The sequence below is a fragment of the Hyla sarda genome (genome assembly GCF_029499605.1).
Source record: "Hyla sarda isolate aHylSar1 chromosome 1 unlocalized genomic scaffold, aHylSar1.hap1 SUPER_1_unloc_5, whole genome shotgun sequence".
NCBI lineage: Eukaryota > Metazoa > Chordata > Amphibia > Anura > Hylidae > Hyla > Hyla sarda.
The window spans coordinates 858,252-884,128 of NW_026607591.1; the positions used below are offsets into that span (position 1 = coordinate 858,252).

The 25,877-nt window shown below is 44.8% G+C and overlaps 1 protein-coding gene across 2 annotated transcripts; it reads right to left on the bottom strand.

Annotated features, from left to right (window-relative positions):
- Positions 1-8,607: 8,607 nt before the first annotated feature.
- Positions 8,608-24,951, bottom strand: LOC130298220 (zinc finger protein 3-like). 2 transcript variants are annotated; one of them, XM_056551138.1, is made up of 4 exons: positions 24,734-24,951; positions 19,641-19,767; positions 18,796-19,557; positions 8,608-9,564 (listed from the first exon to the last, which is right to left on the bottom strand). In XM_056551138.1, the coding sequence occupies exons 2-4, from the start codon at positions 19,726-19,728 to the stop codon at positions 8,711-8,713; spliced, it is 1,704 nt and encodes a 567-aa protein (XP_056407113.1). In that variant the 5' UTR covers positions 19,729-19,767; positions 24,734-24,951; the 3' UTR covers positions 8,608-8,710. The 2 variants fall into 2 exon arrangements, with proteins under 2 accessions (XP_056407113.1, XP_056407112.1); XM_056551137.1 differs by having other exon boundaries at positions 18,784-19,557.
- Between the last annotated feature and the right edge of the window lie 926 nt (positions 24,952-25,877).

A 25,877-nucleotide genomic window follows, 5' to 3' on the forward strand; every position in this document is an offset into this window, starting at 1 on the left:
GTCTACAACGACCCAAAAGACCGTCATGCCCTGGGAAAGAGGAAGGTCAGTCACAAAGTCCATGGCCATGTGAGACCATGGGGTCTCAGGAACAGGAAGAGGTTGGAGTAACCCAGCCGGCTTCAGACGAGGCGACTTATTTCGTGCGCAGACTGTACAGGCTTGGACAAATTCTGACACATCCTTAGCCATGGTAGGCCACCAATATCTTCGAGCGATCAGTTGAAGGGTCTTTTGGATACCTGGATGACCCGCCAACAGGGAAGAGTGACCCCACTTAAGTACTTCCAATTGTTGGCGCGGAGGTACATAGGACTTGCCAGGAGGAAGAAGGCGAAGATCCACAGGTGCCACGGCAATAAGGCGCTCAGGAGGAATAATATGCAGTGGAGTAACCTCTTCACCCACTACGTCTGAAGAGCGGGAGAGGGCATCTGCCCTGATGTTTTTGTTCGCGGGACGGAAGTGGATCACAAAGTTGAAGCGAGCGAAGAACAGGGACCAGCGAGCTTGCCGTGGGTTGAGCCTCTGGGCGGACTGGAGATAGGCAAGATTTTTGTGATCCGTGTAAACACAAAAAGGATGGATGTACCCTTCGAGAAGGTGCCTCCACTCTTCAAGTGCCAATTTGATGGCTAACAACTCCCTGTCTCCAATAGAATAGTTTCTCTCGGCTGAGGTGAAGGTCTTGGAGAAATAGCCACAAGTTAAGGTTTTGCCCCTAGATGATTTTTGGGTGAGCACTGCTCCAGCTCCTATGGAGGAGGCATCTACTTCCAAGGAAAAGGGCTTAGCGGGGTTTGGTCTGGAAAGTACAGGTGCGGGGGCGAAAGCGAGCTTCAACGACTGGAAGGCCTCTTCAGCCTGAGAAGGCCAGGATTTGGAATTAGCCCCTTTCTTGGTCAAGGCCACAATGGGAGACACCAGGGTGGAGTAGTGCGGAATGAATTGCCTGTAATAATTGGCAAACCCCAAAAATATTTGAATTGCGTGAAGTCCAGAGGGGCGTGGCCAGTCCAAGACCGCGGTGAGCTTAGCTGGGTCCATTTGTAAACCCTGGGCAGAAATGATGTACCCTAGGAAGGGCAGATTGGACCGCTCGAAGATGCACTTCTCGATCTTAGCGTAGAGGCGTTTTTTTCTGAGGCGAGACAAAACTTGGCGTACATGTACTCGGTGTTGATCTAGGTTAGAGGAAAAGATGAGAATGTCGTCAAGATAAATCACTACGCAGGTGTAGAGAAAATCTCTAACAATGTCATTGACAAATTCTTGAAACACGGCAGGTGCGTTGCAGAGACCGAAGGGCATCATCAGATATTCAAAATGACCATCCCGTGTGTTGAAGGCGGTCTTCCACTCGTCACCCTCTCTAATTCGGATTAAGTTGTAGGCTCCTCTAAGATCCAACTTGGTAAAGATTCTGGCCCCACGAAGACAGGCAAAGAGCTCAGAGATCAAGGGGAGAGGGTAACGGTTCTTAACCGTGATCTTGTTAAGGCCTCTGTAGTCAATGCAAGGACGGAGGGAGCCGTCCTTTTTAGCAACGAAGAAAAAACCAGCTCCAGCGGGAGAGGAGAACTTCCTTATGAAGCCCCTCTGTAGATTTTCACGAATGTAGTCCGACATGGCGAGAGTCTCTGGTGGTGAGAGTGGGTAGATTCTACCCCGGGGTGGAGTAGTTCCAGGCACCAAGTCGATAGGACAGTCATAGGGTCTATGAGGTGGAAGAACTTCGGCTTGCTTCTTGCAAAAAATGTCAGCGAAGCAGTGGTAAGACTCCGGAAGACCAGGAGGCGGAGGAACAGCTGGATTTTGCTTGACAAAAACAGACTTGAGACAACGGCCGGAGCAAGAGGAACCCCACCTCAGGATCTCTCCGGAGGACCAATCTAGGATGGGACAGTGACGCTGAAGTCATGGCAAGCCTAGGAGGAGCAGTATGGGAGGACCAAGAACTCCAAAGTCTCTGTATGCGAAAACCCGATGTCCATCTGTAATGGCAAAGTGCGGTACTGCACAGTGGTAGAAAGTCTCTCACCGTTGACAGTAGAAATGCAGAATGGCTTGGGCAAACGAACCACAGGGATCTGATACTTGTCAACCAGAGAGGCGTGGATAAAATTGCCGGCAGATCCTGAATCCAAGAAGGCGGTGGCAGTGAAGGTAGACTTGGCAGACACTGTGAGCTGTACCGATAATGTAAGACGTGGAGAGGAGGAATCCCCACCTAGCAGCGCCTCTCCCACGTTCACTAGGTACGTGCGTTTTCCCGAAGGCGGAGGACGGAGAGGGTAGTCTCTAAGGAAGTGCTCGGTACTGGCGCAGTACAGACACAGATTCTCATTTCTTCGACGACTCCGTTCTTGAGTGGTCAAGCGAGACCGATCCACCTGCATGGTCTCCACGGCGGGAGGCCCAGAGAAGGGTTGTGGTGGACACAGAAAAACCGGAGCCGACTGAGGATAGCGTCTTGAACGAGCTCTCTCCTTTTCGTGTAGCAGTTCCTCTTTTCTCTCCAGGAAATGCTTGTCAATCCTACTGGCCAGTAGTATAAGCTCACTAAGAGTAGATGGCATCTCACGCGCCACCAGGACATCCTTGATTTCACTGCATAGTCCCTTCTTAAACGTGGCACATAGAGCATCATCATTCCAATTCAACTCGGAGGCAAGAGTGCAGAATTGGATGGCGTAATCACCCACGGTAGAACCTCCTTGGGTCAGATTCAGCAAAGCAGTCTCTGCAGAGGACACCCGGGCAGGTTCCTCGAATACACTGCGGAACTCTTGGCAAAAATTCTGAACGGAGGTAGTGGCTGGATCAAAGCGTTCCCACAAAGGTATAGCCCAGGCCAGGGCCTTCCCGGTTAACAAACTGAGGATGAAGACCACCTTGGCACGTTCAGATGGAAACTGGTCGGCCATTAATTCAAGGTGGAGTGAGCACTGCGACAGGAACCCTCGGCACTGCTTCAGATCTCCGCCATACTTGTCAGGCAAGGACAAACGGATCCTGGAAGAGGAGACGGCTGCTGGCTGAGGTGGAGCAGTTGGCATAGGCGGAGGAGACGGTTGTTGCTGGACAGGCAGAAGCTGTTGCGCCATGGCGGTCAACTGGACGATCTGCTGCGTCTGTAGAGCCACTACGGTAGTGAGATCCGCAAGGCTAGGAAGAGATACCTCAGCGGGATCCATGGCCGGATCTTACTGTAACGGTCCGGACAGGAGACTGGAGGTGGATCCACTGGACCAGAGGGGTGATGGCGTGGGCCGTACCCAGGGAACGGAATCTAAGGAGCTACTGGTCTTCACCAGGGCCCGCCGCAAAGCAGGATGGTCTTGCTGCGGCTGGTAGCCCCCAGGTCGTTCCACCAGATAGCGATTCGACCCCTCTGGTTGCTGAGATATGCACGGTACAGGAGGAACAGGCAGAAGCGTAGTCATACGTAGCGAAGGTCAGGGCAGGCGGCACAGGATCAGAAGCGGTAGTCACTAGCAACAGGTCAAGGCAGGCAGCACGGGTTCAGAGGCAGAGATCACAGGCAAGGGTCGGCAACTGTCAGGGAACACTTAAATGGTATGGAATGCTTTCTCTCGGCACGAGGCACAAAGATCCGGCAAGGGCAGGAAGGGGCAGGGAACATTTATAGGCACTTTGGGCCAGGCACCAATTAATGGTGCGCTGGCCCTTTAAATTTCATGAAGCCGGCGCGCGCGCGCCCCAGAGAGCGGGGACGCGCGCGCCGGGGGACAGAGAGGATGCACGGAGCCGCAGGAGGTAAGGGGCGGCATCGGAATGTGGCGCGTGTGCGGGGACCTCCCGCCACGCTAACCGCATTGCTGACAGGGTAAACTCTGCGCTCCCGGTCAGTGTGTCTCCGGTCCAGGAGCGGGGACCGGAGCGCTGACTGTAACAAGCCTCTTTGAAAATGAAAGAAGAAATCTGATTGGTTGCTATGGGCAACTGCCCCACTTTTCCTCTACACAGGTTAAATCTCCCCCTTGGATTCCAACAGATATCTCAAAGGTCTCCCGCCCTATAAAGCCACCTTACCCATAGTCCTCCTCGTCTTCTTCGGGTGCTGCACCCACATGGGCCTGCGGAGTGTAGATTCCAGTTAAGCTTATGATATACTGACTGGTATTATTTCATTTATTTTTTACTTTTTACATACTATTTTTTGATTATTCAGATATATTACTTTCTGTCCATTTATCCTTGGTATTGTTTTTTACACAAAAATAAATATTATGTGGAGGGGATTAGAAAAAAACCCACAATTAACAGTAAAAACCCAATTTATGGTAAAACCGACATGTTCTTTGTATTGTGGTGGTCAATACGATTAAAATGATCCCCATGTTTACACGCTTTATTGTTATTGTACTACTTGTAGTACAAAAGTTAGACTTTTTTTTTAAAACAAAATAAGTATGTTTAATATTGCCCCTATAACTTTTTTATTTTTCCATATACGGGGCTGTATGAGGGTCATTTTTATTAGGGTTGGGGCCTATTAATATTAAAAAAATAATTATTATTTAACACCCATAGGGGACTATTACTAGTTATCGATAAATGGCTTTTACGGTTCATTGCTCCGCCATAGGATAGCCCTGACCAGTGATATCTGCACTCTACTAATATAGTCAGGTTTGTGGGGCGACTTTGGCCACCATTTTGACTCAGCGCCCCCCATGATCCCTCTGCGTGGGGAGCAATGAGTCAGTACAATAGTCTAGCACCTATCATTACAGCCTTTAGATGCTGTGATTGCAGCATCTGAAGGGTTAATGGCGGACATCAGCTGCATGACCCGCCGACTATAAAGCGAGAGGCAGCGCCTGCACTCACCTCATGTGCGTAACGTAAACGTACATCACGGAGCGCTGGATACCATGACATACATTTACATCGTGTACTCTAGGGGGTTGACAACTTTGCTTCTTTTTTCTTCTATTAACTTGTTATCTTGTTCCTTAGTATTTTTCCTATAATTTGATATTTGATGAAATCTATAAGTGTCGCCTGCTATATCCTGACACGTGTGAGGGCATGTATGTTATTCAGCCATATTGTTCAAGACTCCATGAGCTTAAGATGGACAGATGACGTCTAAGGCCGGGTTCACACTGCAGATTCTCCGACCGGATGAAATCCGGCCGGAGATTCCGAGTGCGGGCAGCGGCGGCCAATGTGGACTGAATCAGTTGGCGCTAGGACCGCGCCGTCCCCATAGATGGCAATGTCTGTGGAGCGGATTCCACAAGAACATTGAACAAGTTCAATGTACTGGTGGAATTTTTCCAGGGGATTTTTCAGGAAGAAAGTCCGCCTTGAAAAATCTGCAGTGTGCACTGTGCAGCAGAATCCCATAGCCAGCAATGACATTCTACTGCACCGGAATTTCCAAGCGGGATTTCAAAACAAAATTCTGTAGTGTGAACCCGGCCTAACAAGTCCTTTCCTAGAACCGAGAGTGCACGGCTGTAAGGAGTATCCGCTATCTATATACTCTATAAGAGGAAGGACTCGCTATAATCCTCCCACCAGTCACTGATCACAGCTATTACCCTAAAATAGTTAGATTTGTCGTTATGTCCCTGTATATGTCATTGGTCGCGTATTCTTCCTATATAAGATCCAACTTCTTTATAATAAACCAGAATGCTCTAACTGCGATGTGTCGTCTCTTTGTTCTCCAGGCCACTCGTCTTCTTACAGCAGTGGTCTCAAACTGTGGCCCTCCAGATGTTGCAAAACTTCAACCACCAGCCAATCACCTGACTTATATCCCATTGAAAATCTATGGGAAAGAACTGAAGATCATGATTCATAGAAGAGGCCCGCGGAACCTTCAGGATTTGAAGTGTTTTTTTTGTTTTGGTGTCACAGTTTAGACCATTGTTTCCCAACCAGGGTGCCTCTAGCTACTGCAAAACTACAACTCCCAGCATGCCCGGACAACCGTTAGCTGTCCGGGCATGCTGGTAGTTGAAGTTTTTCAGCATCTGGAGGGCCACAGTTTGAGACCACTGTCTTAGACGGGGATCGGGTGTAATCACCTGATGATATCCATATGAAATAAATCTCGGAGGCTTCAGCCCCTCAGAGAGCTGGGAACCAACCATAGTGCCACCTGGTTTATTCTTCTCCGCACTTCGGCCGAATACAACTTGTTCTTCCCTCTATAACCTAAGGAAGGACCCTGTGTAGAGTAGGAGACCCCACTAATCTAACACCTATAGGATAAGAATGTCCTAGAAGCCAAAAGATAGAAGTGATTTTGTGTCTCTAATCTGCTCATGTCCTGGAATTCTTCATCACTGAAATAAGTCCCTTCTCTCTGAGGTGTTTGGGTCTCCAGTAGCAGCTCCCCATGGATTAAAGGGGTTGTGCGCTGCCCTGCAGTTCGGAGCTCTGCTCACAGCATCCGGAAGTTCATTACTCCAAACGCTGTGACATCTCGCCCGCCCACTCTACCAAAGTCTATGGGAAGGGGGCGTGACAGCGGTCGCGCCCCCTTCCTATAGACTTTCGTTGAGGAGGCGGGAGAGACATCACAAGGGGGCGGGCGAGACGTCACGAGGGGCCGGGCGTGAAGTCATGCCCGGCAGCTGCGAACACGGAAGCCCGCACACAGCGTTTGGAGTAATGAACTTCTGGACGCTGTGAGCGGAGCTCCGAACTGCAGGGCAGCGCACAACCCCTTTAAGCCTGTTGGGTCTTCTCCATGAGGAGCAGTGAATATCACAACCATATATCACACTCTTCTCCTAACATGTAAACTATAGTGATGACATATCTGGACCGTTTTTTTATTTTAACCCCTTAAGGACTGAGCATTTTTCCATTTTAGCACTTTCGTTTTTTCCTCCTTACCTTTTAAAAATCATAACCCTTTCAATTTTGCACATAAAATCCATATGATGGCTTATTTTTTACGCCACCAATTCTATTTTGTAATGACATCAGTCATTTTACCCAAAAATCTACGGTGAAACCAAAAAAATATATAATTGTGCGACAAAATTGAAAAAAAAACACAATTTTGTAATTTTCAGGGGATTCCGTTTCTACACAGTAAATTTTTTGTAAAAATGACACCTTATCATTATTCTGTAGGTCCATACGATTAAAATGATCCCCGACTTATATAGGTTTGATTTTGTCTTCTGGAAAAAATCGTAACTACATGCACGGAAATGTATACGTTTAAAATTGTAATCTTCTGACCCCTATAACTTTTTTATTTTTCTGCGTACGGTGCGGTATGGGAGCTTATTTTTTGCGCCGTGATCTGCAGTTTTTATTGGTACCATTTTTGTAATGATCGGACTTTTTGATCGCTTTTTATAAAATTTTTCATTATATAAAAAGTGACCATAAATACGCTATTTTGGATTTGGATTTTTTTTTTGCACGTACGCCATTGACTGTGCGGTTTAATTAACAATATATTTTTATAGATCGGACATTTACGCAAACGGCGATACCAAATGTTTATTTTTATGATGGTTACATATTTTTTTATAAGGAATTTTGGAAAAGGGGGATGATTTAAACTTAAAAAGGAAGGGGTTAATAGTGTTTTTTTTTTACTTTTTCTACTTTTTTTTTTTTTTACACTTTTAGTACTCTTGGGTGACTTTTAGGAGGAATCATTACATTCCTCATACAGATCATTATGGATTCATAGAATCACATTGATCTGTGTGCTCTGCGCCCGATTTACAAAGCCTGGTCCTGCCAGGCTTTATCATTCACAGCGCAGCAGCCGGCATAGGACGTGAGGTAAGCCCTCTGGCTACCTCAGTAGTGGATCACGATCGCGCTGCGGTCGGGGGGGGGGGGGGGGGGGGGTTGTTCGGGGGCATTCACGCCACTGGACCACCAGGGATGGTTTAAATGTGCCTTTAGATGCAGCTGTCAACTTGACAGTGGCAATCTAAAGGGTTAATAGCCGCCCGCGGCAATGGCCGCATGTAGGCTATTAACGCAGGCCCCCAGCTACAGGAATCAGCTGGGGGGAGGCCAGGATAGCGCAGGCTCGAATCAGGAGCCCGCGCAATACAACGGTTGCCGTCTCAATACGAGCTGGTTCCTCCTTAGACGGCAACCGGTTAACAGAAAAAAAAATTCCCCCTAACAAAAATAAAGAAAAATTGTTACATAACAACAATGAATTACAAATAAACTCTATAGAAAAAGAACAAAAAAGAAGAAATAGTTAGGAAAAGAATTACACCAATGTTTACTGAACCCGGGGGACGCTGAGATATTGACGACTTCTCATATAGAAAAATGGATTTTAAGATCTGAGACCGAAAATAGACGTCAAGACGGGAAACGCTGGTCTAGGGTTTGTGATAAATAAAAGTATCTGCAGCGTCTTATGTTCAGAAGAGACGATCTTCAAGGGAGACGCGCGGATCCTGTCTGATGCCTTGAATTAAAGTCTCTATAATCATAATGAGAAGGGGGCGGGGACAACACTGACGCGTTACATTCCCTATATACAACGTCAGGGACAATATTACATTTATTATAAGTCCAGTGTGCGGAGATGAATGTAAGAATAATAAATCATATAAGAAAGAAAACTTTTATTAACAATTGGTAACAAGTTTGGAGATGCAGTATATGATATATGTATAAATGTCAGATATCCTATGTACATGGTGAATATATAGATGTGTTATCTGCATCATTTATTGCTCTGAAATGGCTTCTCTCCTGTGTGAATTCTTAGATGTTTTTTAAGTGTTGCTTTCTCAGTAAAACATTTCCTACATTCTGAACATGAAAATGGCTTTTCCCCTGTGTGAGTTCTGTAATGGTGAACAAGATATGATTTGTTATTAAAACATTTCCCACATTCTACACATGAAAATGGCTTCTCCCCTGTGTGAGTTCTTTGATGTCTAAGAACACTTGATTTGTCAGTAAAACACTTTCTACATTCTGAACATGAAAATGGCTTTTCCCCTGTGTGAATTCTTTGATGTATAACAAGCTGTGGTTTCTCACTAAAACATTTCTCACATTCTGTACATGAAAATGGCTTTTCTCCCGTGTGAGTTCTTTGATGTTGAAGAAGATTTGATTTGTAAGTAAAACATTTTCCACATTCTGAGCATGAAAATGGCTTGTCCCCTGTGTGAATTCTTTGATGTTGAACAAGATTTGATTTGTAAGTAAAACATTTTCCACATTCTGAGCATGAAAATGGCTTCTCTCCTGTGTGAGATCTTTGATGTTGAACAAGAATTGATTTCTCAGTAAAACATTTCCCACATTCTGAGCATGAATATGGTTTCTTTCCTGTATGATCTCTTACATGTCCAACACCCCTTCTGTGGCTTTTATTTTGCTGAACATCCTGTGATGACTGAGAAGACAGGACCTGTATATAAGGAGGAGATGACAGATCTTGGCTGTGAAGGGCTGAGGGTGTATCTGGGATAATGGAATGTTCTTCATATGTATCTTGTGTGATATCATCATCTGCTTTATAATCTGAAGATATAAGATTCTCCTCTGATCTCCTGGTACAAGAATCTGCCAAGAATAACACAGATTTTATTTTTTAGTATTAACCACTTAACAACCCAGAAAATTTAAATTTAGCTTTTAATTTTTTCTCCTCTCCTAAAAGTCATAACTCTTATTTTTAAATCTACGGAGCCGTTTGAGAGCTTTTTTTTGTGGAACCGATGTTTCGTTGTTATGACACCCTTCATTCAGTGTGTGGTAAAATAGTTTTTCAGGTGAATACGATCACAACGATATCTAATTTGCATAGTTTTCTTTATGCTTTACTGCTTTTTAATAGCAATTACAACAAAAAGTTTAAAAATTTTACAAAAAAATTAAGGTGAGGGAGACATGGGGGGTGAGGGAGACATGGGAGGTGAGGGAGGCATGGGAGGTGAGGGAGGCATGGGAGGTGAGGGAGACATGGGGGGTGAGGGATGGCATGGGAGGTGAGGGAGGCATGGGGGGTGAGGGAGGCATGAGAGGTGAGGGAGGCATGGGAGGTGAGGGAGGCATGGGAGGTGAGGGAGGCATGGGAGGTGAGGGAGGCATGGGAGGTGAGGGAGGCATGGGAGGTGAGGGAGACATGGGGGGTGTGGGATGGCATGGGAGGTGAGGGAGGCATGGGAGGTGAGGGAGGCATGGGAGGTGAGGGAGACATGGGGGGTGAGGGATGGCATGGGAGGTGAGGGAGACATGGGGGGTCAGGGAGGCATGGAAGGTGAGGGAGACATGGGGGGTGAGGGAAACATGGGGGTGAGGGATGGCATGGGAGGTGAGGGAGGCATGGGGGGTGAGGGAGGCATGAGAGGTGAGGGAGGCATGGGAGGTGAGGGAGGCATGGGAGGTGATGACAGAACGGGATTCACAGACGGTATGGAAGGTCTCCCCGCACTTGTCGGTAGTCGATGTCAAGATACACAGTAGCAAACTGGATGTAAGATAATTAAACTATGTTTATTGTACACAACGCGTTTCTGGGCTGGGTCAGCCCTTTCTTCAGGCGTAGTAAAACAAATTACACATAGGAAATAAATAGGATCAGAGCGGAACGTCATATCACCGGACATGATGTGCCGCAAGGAAGTACACCTGAACAAGTAAAAGGAAATAACAATAAAACAGTAACACAATATACAAATATAGCAAATAATTATACAGTAGTTCTTTCAATTGTCTCATTAAGACCCTCAGGGTATAAAGAATTGATTTTGAAAATCCAGTATGACTCTCTATTAATACCGTCTGTGAACGTGGGAAGCCTGCAGCAGCCGAAACATCACCTATGCCTTCATGAGTGTTGTGCCTTACTTTTGCACAACCGTATAAGGTTAGCATAACCAATTTCTACTTATTACATTTACATGTAATCCTGGGTCCTGCACATAGGAGCGCTTTTGTGTCTTTTCTTTTCTCTAGTTAATTGGTGTTCACAGACCCAGTGCTCCATTGTGCTACAAATTGAGGACATCTACACAGAGCAGCACCTGTTTTGGACCCGTCTCTTTCCAGTTTGGTGACGTATCATTTGACTTATAACACTTGAACTGTAATCAGACTGTGCGTTATTTGTGTGAAGCATGGAATTTTATAAAGACCGTTCTGAGAAGCGAGACTGTTTGATAACGCAGCTTTTGGGTGTAACCCTGAACTTGTCGGTCCCCACCCCTTCAGCTGCTAACATTTCTGCATCTGATCTAAAACTTTTAACAGAGACATTTTTTGATTTTGAGAAAGTATGTAAGTGGGAAATTCAACACAGTATTGATGTATCTTTTTTAAATCTATATTTACATGAAAAGGTAGCCCCTAGGGGTCTCCGCTTGCCTTTTGAATCTTCCTTTAAAGATGATAAGAGTTTTTCCGATGAATGGGAGGAGTTTATGGAGTAATGCTCAACAGAGTTGTTGACCCGTATTCTCACCAAGCGGCAAGCGCTTGTCTCCATGTACTCCTCCAAAGCTATGGTATTGAGGGAGAAACTCTCATTATTTAAACCGTTTATTGAGTTTGCGAGGCTTGATCGTATTTTAACGACCAGGCTAAACAAATATGAATCCTAATTGATACACAAAAAAGTGTTCACGTTGAACCCCTTAAGGACGCAGGACGTAAATGTACGTCCTGGTGAGGTGGTACTTAACGCACCAGGACGTACATTTACGTCCTGTGCATAACCGCGGGCATCGGAGCGATGCCCGTGTCATGCACGGCTGATCCTGGCTGCTGATCGCCGAGCTGAGCCGCGCGGCTAAAAGTGAAAGTTCCCGGCTAGCTCAGTCGGACTGTTCGGGATAGCCGCGGCTAATCGCGGCATCCCGAACAGCTGACAGGACAGCGGGAGGGCCCCTTCCTGCCTCCTCTCTGTCCGATCGCCGAATGACTGCTCAGTGCCTGAGATCCAGGCATGAGCAGTCATGCGGCAGAATCGTTGATCACTGGTTTCTTATGAGAAACCAGTGATCAACATAGATCAGTGTGTGCAGTGTTATAGGTCCCTATGGGACCTATAACACTGCAAAAAAAAAGTGAAAAAAAAAGTGAATAAAGATCATTTAACTCCTCCCCTATTAAAAGTTTGAATCACCCCCCTTTTCCAATAAAAAAAAAAACACAGTGTAAATAAAAATAAACATATATGGTATCACCGCGTGCGGAAATGTCCGAATTATAAAAATATATCATTAATTAAACCGCTCGGTCAATGGCGTGCGCGCAAAAAAATTCCAAAGTCCAAAATAGTGCATTTTTGGTCACTTTTTATATCATTTAAAAATGAATAAAAAGCGATCAATAAGTCCTATCAATGCAAAAATGGTACCCTTAAAAATTTCAGATCACGGCGCAAAAAATGAGCCCTCATACCGCCCCATACACGGAAAAATAAAAAAGTTATAGGGGTCAGAAGATGACATTTTTAAACGTATTAATTTTCCTGCATGTAGTTATGATTTTTTCCAGAAGTCCGACAAAATCAAACCTATATAAGTAGGGTATCATTTTAATCGTATGGACCTACAGAATAAAGATAAGGTGTAATTTTTTCCGAAAAATGTACTACGTAGAAACGGAAGCCCCCAAAAGTTACAAAACAGCGTTTTTTTTTTCAATTTTGTCGCACAATGATTTTTTTCCCTGCTTCACCGTAGATTTTTGGCCAAAATGACTGACGTCATTACAAAGTAGAATTGGTGGCGCAAAAAATAAGCCATCATATGGATTTTTAGGTGCAAATTTGAAAGAGTTACAATTTTTTAAAGGCAAGGAGCAAAAAACGAAAATGCAAAAACGGAAAACCCCCGGTCCTTAAGGGGTTAAACACGCAGACATCTATGCTAAATCTAATTTTTATCCTATATCTTCTAAAGGCAACTATATTGAGACTTTTTATGCGTTAGTATCTCAGGATTTTAGGAAAATAAATGAAATTCTGATTACAAATTATTTAGATAATCTATGAAAAGAGGAAAGAAAAGCACTTTATACTCTAAAAAACGATGATTCCCTGATTATCCGTCCAGCTGATAAGGGGGGTGGTACAGTACTTCTAGACCGCCACGATTATATATATGAAGCTCTCCACATCTTATCAGACGAGAATTATTATAGTCTTTTAGATGCGGATCCTTCACCAAATATTTTAATTAATTACAAACAACTTCTATCAAAAGCTACGGATTTAAACATTTTAAATAAACAGGAAAAAAAGTTTTTACAAGTAAAGAATTACCAAACCCCAATCTTTTACTACCTCCCAAAGTTCCATAAAGACGAAAAACGACCTCCTGGGAGACCAATAATTTCTGGGATAGGTGCAATAACTAGTCATTTGTCACATTATGTTGACCTCTACTTGCAAAAATATGTTTTTGAGCTCCCAGCATATTTGAAAGATTCCACACAATTAATTGCGGAGCTACAATCCTTATCTCTTCCTGCCAATTAAAAATTTTTAACACTTGATGTGAGTGCTTTGTACTCCAATATTTTGGAGGACAAGGGTCTGAGTTCTGTACGTTTTTTTCTTGACTCTGATTCTCAGTCTGAATTTTTATTGGAATCTATTTTATTTATTCTACAAAACAATGTTTTACCTTCGGCAACTCTGTGTACCATCAGCGGCGGGGCTGTGCGATGGGGACTCGATTCGCCCCCAGTTATACTAATTTGTATATGGGGCGTTTCGAGTCCCTATTTATCACACAGTCCCGTTGGTATGGTGCACATATACCATTTTATCGCCGTTTTATAGACGACTTATTTATTATATGGATAGGCAGTGAAGCTGACGCAGTGAATTTTGTTAAGCACCTTAATGACAATCATTGGGGTTTGATTTTTATCCCTAATTTTTCTAAAACAAATATGGTTTTCCTTGATTTAGAGGTTTTTAAAAATTCCCTGAGTAAAATACAGATCAAAACACATTTTAAGAAAGTTGACGTGAATAGTCTCCTGGAGTATTCTAGTTGCCATTATCCCAAGTGGGTTAATAATATCCCATTTGGCCAATACCAGCGTATTTAAAAAAAAACTGTAGTTCTGATGAAAAATTTAAGGCACAATCATTGATTTTACATGATCGTTTTTTAGAAAAGGGCTATCCGAAGAAGATTTTAAAGAATACTTTCCAGAAAGTTAGCACAGTCTCACAAAATGAGCTAGTTGACACTAAGTAGAAAAAAAGAGTACAAAGAGAAAGTAATGCTGCTATTTCTTCAGAGTCATCTGTTGTAGAAAATAAGGACAGAAAATTTTATTTGATCACTAATTACAGTTCAGGAACTGACAATATTAGAAAAATTATGCACAAACATTGGTCAGTTCTTATTTCTGACCCTGTTCTAAAAGGTATACTCCCAAAAAATCCTGGCATCACATTTCGGAGAGCAAAAACTCTGCGGAACCATTCGGCTCCCAGCCGCATCAGTTCCTTATACCAAACTAAACAGGAAAAGGTCAACACTGGAGTGTGCCAAAAAATTGGCACATTCCGATGTGGAAAATCGAGATGCCTGTGCTGCAATTTATTTCCCAAAATAGGAATACATTTTTTTTTAAATCTAAATCAACAGGCGAATGTTTTACAATGAAACAGTTTCATACATGTGCATCTATGTATGTAATATATCTCCTCACTTGTTCCTGTGGAATACAGTACGTAGGGCGAACTGTAAAGACTTTAAGAGCCCGGCTAAATAAACATCGTCACAATATATCCACTAAGTTCCAACTGCATAGTGTATCTCGGCATGTTGCTAATTGTCATGCGAGTAACATCAGTGGCATGTCAATTTGTGTGATTGCGCCTATCAACATCATAATAGATTCCAGGAACTAATTAATAGAGAGTCATACTGGATTTTCTAAATCAATTCTTTATACCCTGAGGGTCTTAATGAGACAATTGAAAGAACTACTGTATAATTATTTGCTATATTTGTATATTGTGTTACTGTTTTATTGTTATTTCCTTTTACTTGTTCAGGTGTACTTCCTTGCGGCACATCATGTCCGGTGATATGACGTTCCGCTCTGATCCTATTTATTTCCTATGTGTAATTTGTTTTACTACGCCTGAAGAAAGGGCTGACCCAGCCCAGAAATGCGTCGCGTATAATAAACATAGTTTAATTATCTTACATCCAGTTTGCTACTGTATATCTTGACATCGACTACCGGCAAGCACGGGGAGACCTTCCATACCGTCTGTGAATCCCGTTCTGTCTATTGTTACACGCCAACCGTGGGAAGCCTGCAGCAGCCGAAACATCACCTATGCCTTCATGAGTGTTGTGCCTTACTTTTGCACAACCGTATAAGGTTAGCATAACCGATTTCTACTTATTACCTTTACATGTAATCCCGGGTCCTGCACATAGGAGCGCTTTTGTGTCTTTTCTTTTCTCTATGGGAGGTGATGAGGCATGGGAGGTGAGGGAGGCATGGGAGGTGAGGGGGGGCATGGGACGCGAGGGGGGCATGGGGTGGTGAGGGAGGCATGGGGTGGTGAGGGAGGCATGGGAGTGTCAATTAGGATGGTGAAAGACAATATCTCCTCGAGATATCTGACCACAATCTCATCTTGTATAATATCGGAGAGTCCAGGAGAGAACGTGTCCACCAGCGCTTCCTTATCCCAGCACACTTCTGCTGCTACAATACACAACTCTATTGAATTCTTGGCCACAGTTCTCATCCCCTGTTACATGGACATGAGCTGCTCTGCCGCAGAGGGAGAACGGACAGGGAGATGAAATGTCTCTGTAGTCGTAGATAATACGTTTATCAGTCTCCAAAGAGGATTCCCCCGGGATAGAGCGTTATCAGTAAGGAGGGAGATCAGGAAACCTACCTTACTTCTATCATTAGGACAGGACTGCGGGACCATTTCCAGATAAATGCCCACTTGGTTCAGGGAGCCTCTACATTCATTAGGATCGCCCCCATAATGCTGGGGAAGCGGGGCAGATCCAGTAAACCCACAGGAGGCAATGGCTTCTATGGCAGCAGAAATAGTTGCTGGAGCAGGAGCGTAGGTGGCTGCCGGTTGAGGCACAGGAGGCTCTAGGGGAGACGTACGATTCTAAAGAGTCTGCATTACAAGTGCCAGTTGCTCAATCCTCTGATCCTGCAGATCCATTATAGTGAAAATGTTTGGTGCTGAGGGATTGTCTGCAACATCCGGATTCATGGCCCTTGTGTAATGTCAGGAACCACAAAACCAGATGGAGATGATAGTGCAGAACAAATCACCTGTATTATAATAATGAAAATACAAAAATAACAATAGAAGAATCCAGGGACCTGGTCAGACAAACAGCCAGGGATCAGGACCCAAAGTAGGTAATAAGGAAAAGCCCAAGTCAGGAGAAAGGAAAACAGCATAGTCAGAAGTCAGGACCAGGAACCAGAGTGGATGTCAGATAGTCCAGGGTCCTACATTGGTCATCACAATAATGAACAACAGGAGCATGCATGGAGATCAGAGAATACACAAGGGCAGAGCCTCACAGAACTAAAGCAGATTAAATAGCCAGGGCCCAGCAGGGAAGAGGCTGGTGAATTAGACGGTAGCCAGGGAAAAACAGTGCTGCTTGTTAATAACAGCTGAGGTGTTCTTGTCTGCTGAGAAGCAAGTAGTGGAGCGGAGTATATGTCTCCATGTTGTGTATTGTCTTATCTGGTATATGTCTCCATGTTGTGTATTGTGTTATCTGGTATATGTCTCCATGTTGTGTATTGTGTTATCTGGTATATGTCGCCATGCGCCATGTTGTGTATTGTGTTATCTGGTATATGTCTCCGTGTTGTGTATTGTGTTATCTGGTATATGTCTCCATGTTGTGTATAGTGTTATCTGGTATATGTCTCCATGTTGTGTATTGTGTTATCTGGTATATGTCACCATGTTGTGTATTGTGTTATCTGGTATATGTCGCCATGCGCCATGTTGTGTATTGTGTTATCTGGTATATGTCTCCATGTTGTGCATTGTGTTGTCTGGTATATGTCTCCATGTTGTGTATTGTGTTATCTGGTATATGTCTCCATGTTGTGTATCCTGTTATCTGGTATATGTCTCCATGTTGTGTATTGTATTATCTGGTACATGTCTCCATGTTGTGTATTGTGTTATCTGGTATATGTCTCCATGTTGTGTATTGTATTATCTGGTATATGTCTCCATGTTGTGTAGTGTGTTATCTGGTATATGTCTCCATGTTGTGTATTGTGTTATCTGGTATATGTCTCCATGTTGTGTATTGTATTATCTGGTATATGTCTCCATGTTGTGTATTGTGTTATCTGGTATATGTCTCCATGTTGTGTATTGTGTTATCTGGTATTTGTCTCCATGTTGTGTAATGTGTTATCTGGTATATGGCTCCATGTTGTGTATTGTGTTATCTGGTAAATGTCCCCATGTTGTGTATTGTGTTATCTGGTATATGGCTCCATGTTGTGTATTGTGTTATCTGGTATATGTCCCCATGTTGTGTATTGTGTTATCTGGTATATGGCTCCATGTTGTGTACTGTGTTATCTGGTAAATGTCTCCATGTTGTGTATTGTGTTATCTGGTATATGTCTCCATGTTGTGTATTGTGTTATCTGGTATATGTCTCCATGTTGTGTATTGTGTTATCTGATATATGTCTCCATGTTGTGTATCGTGTTATCTGGTATATGTCTCCATGTTGTGTATCGTGTTATCTGGTATATGTCTCCATGTTGTGTATTGTGTTATCTGGTATATGTCTCCATGTTGTGTATCGTGTTATCTGGTATAGGTCTCCATGTTGTGTATTGTGTTATCTGGTATATGTCTCCATGTTGTGTATTGTGTTATCTGGTATATGTCTCCATGTTGTGTATTGTGTTATCTGGTATATGTCTCCATGTTGTGTATTGTGTTATCTGGTATATGTCTCCATGTTGTGTATTGTGTTATCTGGTATATGTCTCCATGTTGTGTATTGTGTTATCTGGTATATGTCTCCATGTTGTGTATTGTGTTATCTGGTATATGTCTCCATGTTGTGTATTGTGTTATCTGGTATATGTCTCCATGTTGTGTATCGTGTTATCTGGTATATGTCTCCATGTTCTGTATTGTGTTATCTGGTATATGTCTCCATGTTGTGTATTGTGTTATCTGGTATATGTCTCCATGTTGTGTATTGTGTTATCTGGTATATGTCTCCATGTTGTGTATTGTGTTATCTGGTATATGTCTCCATGTTGTGTATTGTGTTATCTGGTATATGTCTCCATGTTGTGTATTGTGTTATCTGGTATATGTCTCCATGTTGTGTATTGTGTTATCTGGTATATGTCTCCATGTTGTGTATTGTGTTATCTGGTATATGTCTCCATGTTGTGTATTGTGTTATCTGGTATATGTCTCCATGTTGTGTATTGTATTATCTGGTATATGTCTCCATGTTGTGTACTGTGTTATCTGGTATATGTCTCCATGTTGTGTATTGTGTTATCTGGTATATGTCTCCATGTTGTGTATTGTATTATCTGGTATATGTTTCCATGTTGTGTATTGTGTTATCTGGTATATGTCTTATTGTTTTCTATACCATTCTCTAGTTTCATATTAGTTTGCATTTTACCTAATGTAGGAAAGACTAACAGGACACAGAGCTTAACGAATACACAAACAATTATTTTAGCTGGTAACTGAATAGAATCTGTGACCCTTCTCTATATTTAGTGGTCACTACTTACCAGGGTGGTTACCTGTAGAAATGTCCTCCTTACACTGCTCATCACCGCTCACATCTGTCTCTTCTTCCACTTTTACTATTATGTCTGGAGCATTAATACAGATCAGATCTTTCTCTGTAGGAATGTCCTCCTTATACTGCTCATCACCGCTCACATCTGTCTCTTCTTCTACTTTTACTATTATGTCTGGAGCATTAATATTGATCAGATCTTTCTCTGTGGAAATGTCCTCCTTACACTGCTCATCACCGCTCACATCTGTCTCTTCTACTTTTACTATTATGTCTGGAGCATTAATATTGATCAGATCTTTCTCTGTGGAAATGTCCTCCTTATACTGCTCATCACCGCCCACATCTGTTTCTTCTTCTTTGATGTCTGTAGCATTAATATGGATCAGATCTTTCCCTTTACGAATGTTCTCCTTATACTGCTCATCACTGCTCACATCTGTCACTTCTTCTTCCTTTATGTCTGTAGCTTTATTATAGATCAGATCTTTCTCTGTAGGAATGTTCTCCTTATACTGCTTATCACTGCTCACATCTGTCTCTTCTTCTTCCTTTATGTCTGTAGCATTAATATTGTTCTGATCTTTCCCTGTAGGAATGTCCTCCTTATACTGCTCATTACCGCTCACATCTGTCTCTTCTTCTTCCTTTATGTCTGTAGCATTAATAGAGATCAGATCTTTCCCTGTAGTAATGTCCTCCATATTCTGTTCATCAAGAGGACGGGGACACCTCTCTGGTGCTGTTCTCTTACTGGATCTGACTGTAGGTAACACATACAGAGACTGAATTCATTCTTTACATACAAATAATGAGAGGACGTGTGTGTATAGTCATGTCTATTACCTGCTGATGTGAGGGGCTGCTGATCCTCCATCATGACCTGATCCTTATACTGATCCTTGTGTCCTTCTACATACTCCCACTCCTCCATGGAGAAATAGACCGCCACGTCCTGACACCTTATAGGAACCTGACACATAATGATACAGTCATCACCCCGACCCCTCCAGTGGTGTTACTGTATAATGTCCCAGCATTCCCAGCAGTGTCACCTCTCCAGTCATCACCAGACCCCTCCATTACTGTATAATGTCCCAGCAGTGTCACCTCTCCAGTCATCACCAGACCCCTCCATTACTGTATAATGTCCCAGCAGTGTCACCTCTCCAGTCATCACCAGAACCCTCCATTAATGTATAATGTCCTAGCAGTGTCACCTCTCCAGTCATCACCAGACCCCTCCATTACTGTATAATGTCCCAGCAGTGTCACCTCTCCAGTCATCACCAGACCCCTCCATTACTGTATAATGTCCCAGCATTCCCAGCAGTGTCACCTCTCCAGTCATCACCAGACCCCACCATTACTGTATAATGTCCCAGCAGTGTCACCTCTCCAGTCATCACCAGACCCCTCCATTACTGTATAATGTCCCAGCAGTGTCACCTCTCCAGTCATCACCAGACCCCTCCATTACTGTATAATGTCCCAGCAGTGTCACCTCTCCAGTCATCACCAGACCCCTCCATTACTGTATGATGTCCCAGCAGTGTCACCTCTCCAGTCATCACCAGACCCCTCCATTACTGTATAATGTCCCAGCAGTGTCACCTCTCCAGTCATCACCAGACCCCTCCATTACGGTATAATGTCCCAGCAGTGTCACCTCTCTAGTCATCACCAGACCCCTCCATTACTGTATAATGTCCCAGCATTCCCAGCAGTGTCACCTCTCCAATCATCACCAGACCCCTCCATTACTGTATAATGTCCCAGCAGTGTCACCTCTCCAGTCATCACCAGACCCCTCCATTACTGTATAATGTCCCAGCAGTGTCACCTCTCCAGTCATCACCAGACCCCTCCATTACTGTATAATGTCCCAGCAGTGTCACCTCTCCAGTCATCACCAGACCCCTCCATTACTGTATAATGTTCCAGCAGTGTCACCTCTCCAGTCATCACCAGACCCCTCCATTACTGTATAATGTCCCAGCAGTGTCACCTCTCCAGTCATCACCAGACCCCTCCATTACTGTATAATGTCCCAGCAGTGTCACCTCTCCAGTCATCACCAGACCCCTCCATTACTGTATAATGTCCCAGCAGTGTCACCTCTCCAGTCATCACCAGACCCCTCCATTACTGTATAATGTCCCAGCATTCCCAGCAGTGTCACCTCTCCAGTCATCACCAGACCCCTCCATAACTGTATAATGTCCCAGCAGTGTCACCTCTCCAGTCATCACCAGACCCCTCCATTACTGTATAATGTCCCAGCAGTGTCACCTCTCCAGTCATCACCAGACCCGTCCATTACTGTATAATGTCCCAGCAGTGTCACCTCTCCAGTCATCACCAGACCCCTCCATTACTGTATAATGTCCCAGCATTCCCAGCAGTGTCACCTCTCCAGTCATCACCAGACCCCTCCATTACTGTATAATGTCCCAGCAGTGTCACCTCTCCAGTCATCACCAGACCCCTCCATTACTGTATAATGTCCCAGCAGTGTCACCTCTCCAGTCATCACCAGACCCCTCCATTACTGTATGATGTCCCAGCAGTGTCACCTCTCCAGTCATCACCAGACCCCTCCATTACTGTATAATGTCCCAGCAGTGTCACCTCTCCAGTCATCACCAGACCCCTCCATTACGGTATAATGTCCCAGCAGTGTCACCTCTCTAGTCATCACCAGACCCCTCCATTACTGTATAATGTCCCAGCATTCCCAGCAGTGTCACCTCTCCAGTCATCACCAGACCCCTCCATAACTGTATAATGTCCCAGCAGTGTCACCTCTCCAGTCATCACCAGACCCCTCCATTACTGTATAATGTCCCAGCAGTGTCACCTCTCCAGTCATCACCAGACCCCTCCATTACTGTATAATGTCCCAGCAGTGTCACCTCTCCAGTCATCACCAGACCCCTCCATTACTGTATAATGTCCCAGCAGTGTCACCTCTCCAGTCATCACCAGACCCCTCCATTACTGTATAATGTCCCAGCAGTGTCAACTCTCCAATCATCACCAGACCCCTCCATTACTGTATAATGTCCCAGCAGTGTCACCTCTCCAGTCATCACCAGACCCCTCCATTACTGTATAATGTCCCAGCAGTGTCACCTCTCCAGTCATCACCAGACCCCTCCATTACTGTATAATGTCCCAGCAGTGTCACCTCTCCAGTCATCACCAGACCCCTCCATTACTGTATAATGTCCCAGCAGTGTCACCTCTCCAGTCATCACCAGACCCCTCCATTACTGTATAATGTCCCAGCAGTGTCACCTCTCCAGTCATCACCAGACCCCTCCATTACTGTATAATGTCCAAGCAGTGTCACCTCTCCAGTCATCACCAGACCCCTCCATTACTGTATAATGTCCCAGCAGTGTCACCTCTCCAGTCATCACCAGACCCCTCCATTACTGTATAATGTCCCAGCAGTGTCACCTCTCCAGTCATCACCAGACCCCTCCATTACTGTATAATGTCCCAGCAGTGTCACCTCTCCAGTCATCACCAGACCCCTCCATTACTGTATAATGTCCCAGCATTCCCAGCAGTGTCACCTCTCCAGTCATCACCAGACCCCTCCATTACTGTATAATGTCCCAGCAGTGTCACCTCTCCAGTCATCACCAGACCCCTCCATTACTGTATAATGTCCCAGCAGTGTCACCTCTCCAGTCATCACCAGACCCCTCCATTACTGTATAATGTCCCAGCAGTGTCACCTCTCTAGTCATCACCAGACCCCTCCATTACTGTATAATGTCCCAGCAGTGTCACCTCTCCAGTCATCACCAGACCCCTCCATTACTGTATAATGTCCCAGCATTCCCAGCAGTGTCACCTCTCCAGTCATCACCAGACCCCTCCATTACTGTATAATGTCCCAGCAGTGTCACCTCTCCAGTCATCACCAGACCCCTCCATTACTGTATAATGTCCCAGCAGTGTCACCTCTCCAGTCATCACCAGACCCCTCCATTACTGTATAATGTCCCAGCAGTGTCACCTCTCCAGTCATCACCAGACCCCTCCATTACTGTATAATGTCCCAGCATTCCCAGCAGTGTCACCTCTCCAGTCATCACCAGACCCCTCCATAACTGTATAATGTCCCAGCAGTGTCACGTCTCCAGTCATCACCAGACCCCTCCATTACTGTATAATGTCCCAGCAGTGTCACCTCTCCAGTCATCACCAGACCCCTCCATTACTGTATAATGTCCCAGCAGTGTCACCTCTCCAGTCATCACCAGACCCCTCCATTACTGTATAATGTCCCAGCAGTGTCAACTCTCCAATCATCACCAGACCCCTCCATTACTGTATAATGTCCCAGCAGTGTCACCTCTCCAGTCATCACCAGACCCCTCCATTACTGTATAATGTCCCAGCAGTGTCACCTCTCCAGTCATCACCAGACCCCTCCATTACTGTATAATGTCCCAGCAGTGTCACCTCTGAAGTCATCACCAGACCCCTCCATTACTGTATAATGTCCCAGCAGTGTCACCTCTCCAGTCATCACCAGACCCCTCCATTACTGTATAATGTCCCAGCAGTGTCACCTCTCCAGTCATCACCAGACCCCTCCATTACTGTATAATGTCCCAGCAGTGTCACCTCTCCAGTCATCACCAGACCCCTCCATTACTGTATAATGTCCAAGCAGTGTCACCTCTCCAGTCATCACCAGACCCCTCCATTACTGTATAATGTCCCAGCAGTGTCACCTCTCCAGTCATCACCAGACCCCTCCATTACTGTATAATGTCCCAGCAGTGTCACCTCTCCAGTCATCACCAGACCCCTCCATTACTGTATAATGTCCCAGCAGTGTCACCTCTCCAGTCATCACCAGACCCCTCCATTACTGTATAATGTCCCAGCATTCCCAGCAGTGTCACCTCTCCAGTCATCACCAGACCCCTCCATTACTGTATAATGTCCCAGCAGTGTCACCTCTCCAGTCATCACCAGACCCCTCCATTACTGTATAATGTCCCAGCATTCCCAGCAGTGTCACCTCTCCAGTCATCACCAGACCCCTCCATTACTGTATAATGTCCCAGCAGTGTCACCTCTCCAGTCATCACCAGACCCCTCCATTACTGTATAATGTCCCAGCAGTGTCACCTCTCCAGTCATCACCAGACCCCTCCATTACTGTATAATGTCCCAGCAGTGTCACCTCTCCAGTCATCACCAGACCCCTCCATTACTGTATAATGTCCCAGCAGTGTCACCTCTCTAGTCATCACCAGACCCCTCCATTACTGTATAATGTCCCAGCAGTGTCACCTCTCCAGTCATCACCAGACCCCTCCATTACTGTATAATGTCCCAGCAGTGTCACCTCTCCAGTCATCACCAGACCCCTCCATTACTGTATAATGTCCCAGCAGTGTCACCTCTCCAGTCATCACCAGACCCCTCCATTACTGTATAATGTCCCAGCAGTGTCACCTCTCCAGTCATCACCAGACCCCTCCATTACTGTATAATGTCCCAGCAGTGTCACCTCTCCAGTCATCACCAGACCCCTCCATTACTGTATAATGTCCCAGCAGTGTCACCTCTCCAGTCATCACCAGATCCCTCCATTACTATATAATGTCCCAGCAGTGTCACCTCTCCAGTCATCACCAGACCCCTCCATTACTGTATAATGTCCCAGCAGTGTCACCTCTCCAGTCATCACCAGACCCCTCCATTACTGTATAATGTCCCAGCAGTGTCACCTCTCCAGTCATCACCAGACCCCTCCATTACTGTATAATGTCCCAGCATTCCCAGCAGTGTCACCTCTCCAGTCATCACCAGACCCCTCCATTACTGTATAATGTCCCAGCAGTGTCACCTCTCCAATCATCACCAGACCCCTCCATTACTGTATAATGTCCCAGCAGTGTCACCTCTCTAGCGGTTGTGTCAGCTGATCGGGACCCCGAGATTATTTTGATCTTTGATCGCAGGATCTACTGGATTCGTGTTGATGACCGTCATTAGCTGGCACTGGACATACATGTATACTGCGTCAGTAAGGGTTAATAATAAACATCCCCAATAATCCTGATGGTGACCGAACCCACCTACCTGTATCTGTGGAGGAGCCGCGTGCTTACAGGACCTGCGATGATGTCACCGTCATGTGATCAGTCACATGGAGGAGGAGGAGTCACATGATCAGGGGCTGCTGCTCTAGGCTCCTCTGCTCAGTGTATGCAGGACTCTGCTGTGCTGGTTGTGATCGCTGCTGGATGAGCTGAAGTTATGTGTATGCAGCAGAGCTGTGTGTGTGTGATGTGCGTGGTGCAGAGCTGTGTATGTTATATATGTCTGCAGCAGAGCTGTGTGTAATGTGCATGTAGCTGAGCTGTATGTGTACACAGTAGAGCTGTATATGTGTAATGTACATGTAGCTGAGCTGTGTGTACACAGTAGAGCTGTATATGTGTAATGTGCATGTAGCTGAGCTGTATGTGTACACAGTAGAGCTGTATATGTGTAATGTACATGTAGCTGAGCTGTATGTGTACACAGTAGAGCTGTATATGTGTAATGTGCATGTAGCTGAGCTGTATGTGTACACAGTAGAGCTGTATATGTGGAATGTACATGTAGCTGAGCTGTATGTGTACACAGTAGAGCTGTATATGTGTAATGTACATGTAGCTGAGCTGTATGTGTACACAGTAGAGCTGTATGTGTGTAATGTGCATGTAGCTGAGCTGTATGTGTACACAGTAGAGCTGTATATGTGTAATGTGCATGTAGCTGAGCTGTATGTGTACACAGTAGAGCTGTATATGTGTAATGTACATGTAGCTGAGCTGTATGTGTACACAGTAGAGCTGTATATGTGTAATGTGCATGTAGCTGAGCTGTATGTGTACACAGTAGAGCTGTATGTGTGTAATGTGCATGTAGCTGAGCTGTATGTGTACACAGTAGAGCTGTATATGTGTAATGTGCATGTAGCTGAGCTGTATGTGTACACAGTAGAGCTGTATATGTGTAATGTACATGTAGCTGAGCTGTATGTGTACACAGTAGAGC

Coding starts and splice junctions, on each gene's coding strand:
- LOC130298220 (XM_056551137.1), bottom strand. CDS start 19,728: ATGGAGGAGTGGGAGTATGTAGAAGGACACAAGGATCAGTATAAGGAT. Junction 19,558..19,640: donor GCAGCCCCTCACATCAGCAG/GTAATAGACATG, acceptor TGTTACCTACAG/TCAGATCCAGTAAGAGAACA. Junction 9,565..18,783: donor TTCTACAGGTAACCACCCTG/GTAAGTAGTGAC, acceptor TATTCTTGGCAG/ATTCTTGTACCAGGAGATCA.